This window comes from Octodon degus, unplaced genomic scaffold, assembly GCF_000260255.1.
Source record: "Octodon degus isolate 3935 unplaced genomic scaffold, OctDeg1.0 scaffold00008, whole genome shotgun sequence".
Taxonomy (NCBI): Eukaryota; Metazoa; Chordata; class Mammalia; order Rodentia; family Octodontidae; genus Octodon; species Octodon degus.
The window spans coordinates 14,361,429-14,365,863 of record NW_004524584.1 but is presented as its reverse complement, the minus strand read 5'-3'; the positions used below and the strand labels follow the sequence as shown (position 1 = coordinate 14,365,863).

The 4,435-nt window shown below is 40.9% G+C and overlaps 1 protein-coding gene across 4 annotated transcripts in view; it reads left to right on the top strand.

The window, feature by feature from the left end:
* Qrich1 (glutamine rich 1) overlaps positions 1–4,435 on the top strand; it is a 51,312-nt gene that overhangs the window by 30,934 nt on the left and 15,943 nt on the right. For all 4 annotated transcript variants that reach the window (XM_004625079.2, XM_004625080.2, XM_023705843.1 and 1 more), the window contains 2 exons: positions 2,829–3,006; positions 3,820–3,974. In XM_004625079.2, the coding sequence (XP_004625136.1) occupies positions 2,829–3,006; positions 3,820–3,974 (333 nt within the window). The remainder of the gene's footprint in view (positions 1–2,828; positions 3,007–3,819; positions 3,975–4,435) is intronic.

The following is a 4,435-nucleotide window of genomic DNA, read 5'->3' as shown; positions in this document are numbered from 1 at the left end:
AAATTTTTATTTATTTATTTGTGTGTGTCTGTGTGTGGCCAGCTCAGCCCACCAGGGGGCGGGGCTGGCTGGCATGTGGTGCTGGGGATTGAACCGTGGTCGCTGTGCTTTGCTAAGCTTGTTCTAAATAGGTGCTTTAGACCACGGAGCCATCTCACCAGCCCTTTTCTTTCTTTTTTATCCCTACTCCCTTTCTTCCTTTTCCTTTGCCCCCTCTCATTCCCATTTCCATTTGAGCATCTTCCTTTGGAATATTTACATTCCTTTTTTGGTCCTTATTTATCCTCTGGGTTTCTCACTAAGAGAGTACAATATTTAAGTATGTGTGTCCAGTTTTATTTCACTTAAAATTACATTGTAGGTACATCTATTTACCTAAAAGTGTTTCAAGTGTATCTTCTCTCTTCTTTCCCCTCCCCTTCTCTCCCCTCCCCTTTTGTTTTTTAAGCAAGGTCTCACTCTGTAGCTTGTCTTGAACACTCTATAGCTGAAGCTGGCTTTGAACTTCTGGCCATCCTCCTGCCTCAGCCTCCCAAGCAATGGTCATTTGTTGGTTCTGTGTAATATATCCTGTGCAGTCAAGTTTTGTTCATAGTCTTTGTCTATACCTGTATCTTCAAGAGTTTTATCTATCCTGTCTTCCAGCAAATTAAGTGTCTTAGTTTTAATTTTATATCTTTGATCCATTTTTATTTTTGTGCATGGTAAGGGATGCAGGTCTAGCTTTATCTTCAGCATATGAAAAGCCAGTTTTTCCAGCACCATTTATTAAAGAGGTTGTCTTTCTTCAAGTGAAGGTGTTTGGCCTTTTTTTTTTTTTTTTTTTTTTTTAAAGATAGTGATAACTGGTAGCTGAGTGTCTTTTGAGTTGTTTCTGTCTTTTTTTTTTTTTTTCCTTGCTGTGTAGTTCAGGCTGGCCTTGAATTCACTTATATAGCCCAGGCTGGCCTCAAACTCACTGTGATACTCCTGCCTCAGTCTCACGAGTGCCTGAATCTGCCACCACGTGTTGTTTCTGCATCTTCTCATCAGCTCCACTTATTTTCAAGTCTGTTTTTTTGGTTAGTACCATGATGTTTTTATCATAGTACTGTAGCTCTATAGTATAATTTCTTTCATTCATCCTTTTTTTTTTCCCTGTACTGGGGATCAAACTCAGGACCTTGGGCTTTCCAGGCAGGCACTTATGCCACTGAGCTATATTCCCAGCTTGTTGGGGATAATTTCAAGATGGGCGTCATGATGACCCCTGCCTTGACCTTGTTGCCTACAATAGCTTTTGCTATTCTTGAACTCTTTTGGTTCTGTATGTGTTTTTAAGGTTTTTTCTAGTTCTTTGAGGTATGCTGTTGGCATTTTGATTGAGATTGCGTTACATCTGTGTAACAGTTTTGGAAAGTATGGCTCTTTTCATTGTATTGGTTTTGCCTATCAAGAAAAGGGATATCTTTCCATTTTCTGATGTTCACTTCGATCCTTTTTCAGAATTCTGTAGTTTCCAGTGTGAAGGATTTTTTTCCTTCCTTCATTAGATTGATTTCTAAGTATTGCGTTTTTCTGATATAATGGTATTTTTTTTCTTTTATTTATGTGTGTGTGTGTGTGTGTGTGGCCAGCTCAGCCCACCAGGGGGCGGGGCTGACTGGTATGTGGTGCTGGGGGATTGAACCGCAGTCCCTGTGCTTTGCTAAGCTTGTTCTAAGTAGGTGCTTTAGACCACTGAGCCATCTCACCAGCCCAATAATGGTATTTTAAAAAGAGATATTATTTCCCTAATTCTCTGAGTGAGTTTGTGTACCTGTTATTGTTTTTTGTCTCTTTCTTTTTTAATGTATTTAGTACAGGGTCTACAGGGTCTCACTACACAGATAGGACTTCTAGTGATCCTCATGTTTTCAGCCTCCCAAGCACTGGGATTATGGGTGGGTGCCACCATATCCATTCTCAATAGCTGTCTCAGTGTGCCCTGGGGGTGGGGTCAGTGTGGCAGGCCAGGGTTCAAACCCCTGACCCCTGCATCTGCCTAAGTATATGCTTAAATCTGCTGAGCTATCTGCCTGGCCTGCTATTGTTTTTTGTGTTCAATTGTATTCTGCTATACTACTGAAAATTCTAGGAGTTTTTGATCACCACCAAACTCTTTTAGGACTGTTTTTTTTTTTTTTTTTTTTCTTTTTGTGGTATGGGGGATTGAACTCATGGCCCCGCACTTGCCAGGCAGGCACTTATTCCACTGAACTATCTTCCCGGTCCTCCACCAAACTCTTTTAATCAGGATATGCATTTTAATTCCTAAGTATGTGATTTGTTTACATGTTGAAGTTTGAGGAGTAGTTAATTGAGCTAATGATGACATTGAGTTCCCATTGAGTCTAAGAAGTCTGATACTTGGGCTGTACTCTAGAGAAACATTGCAGCCTGAAGGATTGATACTTTTATTTTATTTTTTGTCATTTTTGAGACAGGGTCACGCCATGCAGTTCAGGCTGGCCTTGAGCTCACTTTGTAGCCTAGGCTGGTCTCAGATTTGCAGTGATCCTCCTTCCTCAGCCTCCTGAGTGCTGGGATTATAGGTGTGTGCCACCACACCCAGCTGGTATTGATACTTTTAAATAACAGACTCAGAAGTCCATCTAAGGATAAGAAACATCTCCAACTATGTAGCACTACTTTTACTGTCCTTGAAATTCAGTAACTAAATCTTCAAAATAGCACAGTAAGAAGAAATTTTTTTTTAAAGTGAACCATAAGTAATTTTTTCTGAGAGTTTTATTCAAGGATCTAGTGCAAAAACAGTATTGACTCATTCTGATGTTTCTCTTTTGTAGGCTCAGGCTGTCCAAGTTGCTGAAGTTGAACCACAGTCACAGCCACAGCCTTCTCCAGAACTTCTGCTTCCAAATTCTTTGAAGCCAGAAGAAGGGCTTGAAGTATGGAAAAACTGGGCCCAGACCAAGAATGCTGAACTGGAGAAGGATGCTCAGAACAGATTGGCACCCATTGGGAGTGAGTGTTGGGAGGGAGTGTTAGATGAGATGTGTCCACAATGTCAGTTGGACAGAATGAGAGGAAGCTGGTAGTCCCTGACTCTAGGACCTAGAGAGCACTATCTAAAATGCTAAGCTGCATCATGACCAGCAACAAGCAAGCCAGACCCTGAGCCAATGAAAAGGAAGTATGCATTTTTGTCAACACGAGTTTCTAGAGTTCAGCTAGCAGATGAAGGCAGAGTGGCTTCTGGGAGGAAATTGCAATCAGTGAGTATACTCAAGGCCCTCCTTTGGCATTAGGCTTATAAACTTGCTTATACCAAGTGGATTCTGATTTTTTTTTTTTTTCTTCATTTCTTTTTCTTTTTTTCTTTTTTTTGCAGAACCAGGGATTGAACTCAGGCCCTTGCACTTGCCAGGGAAACGCTTATTCCACTGAGCCATCTCCCCGGCTCCTGCTTTCATTTCTTGACCCTGATGATAATTTCTGAGATTCTATGTGTGAGATAGGGAAGGATTATAAGAACTAAGCTCTTGGCATAATAGCAAATGTGATTAGTGAGGCAGTTCTTTTTTCTTTTTGGTTTTTCCTTTGTTTTGTTTTGGTGGTGAGGACTGAATCCAGAGCTTCCAGCTTGCTAGGCCAGCGTTCTACTACTGAGCTAAATTCCCAGCCCCCGTGAGGTAGTTCTGATCATAGATATAAGTGACCATTCTTGTCCCAACAACCTGGACTGTGTCTTCTCTGAGCTCTCCTTTGAGGAATATTAACCAGTGAAGAGACAACTGTTGCCAGGTTCCCTAATCACCTTTGGGAATTATGTCACAGGGCGCCAACTGCTGCGATTCCAAGAAGATCTCATCTCTTCTGCTGTGGCTGAGTTGAATTATGGCCTGTGTCTAATGACACGAGAAGCTCGAAATGGTGAAGGTGAACCCTATGACCCTGATGTGCTCTACTATATTTTCCTGTGTATTCAAAAGGTAGGAAGGAGATTATCACAGAAATGTGTATGGGATATGTTCCCATTGGGTGTCGTTGATTAATCAACTTAGTTATATGACAGGTATAAATGAAGTTCTCTTACAGTTGTATAATGCATTTTGTTTTGAATTTCAGAGACCTTTGTGTTCATTTTAGAAAAGGAAAGTACACAGTCATTATCCATAATCCTAATACTTAGAGATACTTCTGTTAAAATATTTGGTAATTACCTTAAGAGTTTTTAAACATGGATAGAAAACATTCTCTCAGGCTTTCACAGAGAGTACATTGGCCAAGCAATGGCCGTGACTTATCCACATGGCTGACACTGACAAAGGATCTACAATCTGAGGTACAGGATCTCAGCATAAATCCTGAGGGGATTTCACTGACCTTCTCAGACCCAAAAGCTACAACTCTTGTTGCATAGGTCCTGCTTTACCTTGGTCTTAACCATCCA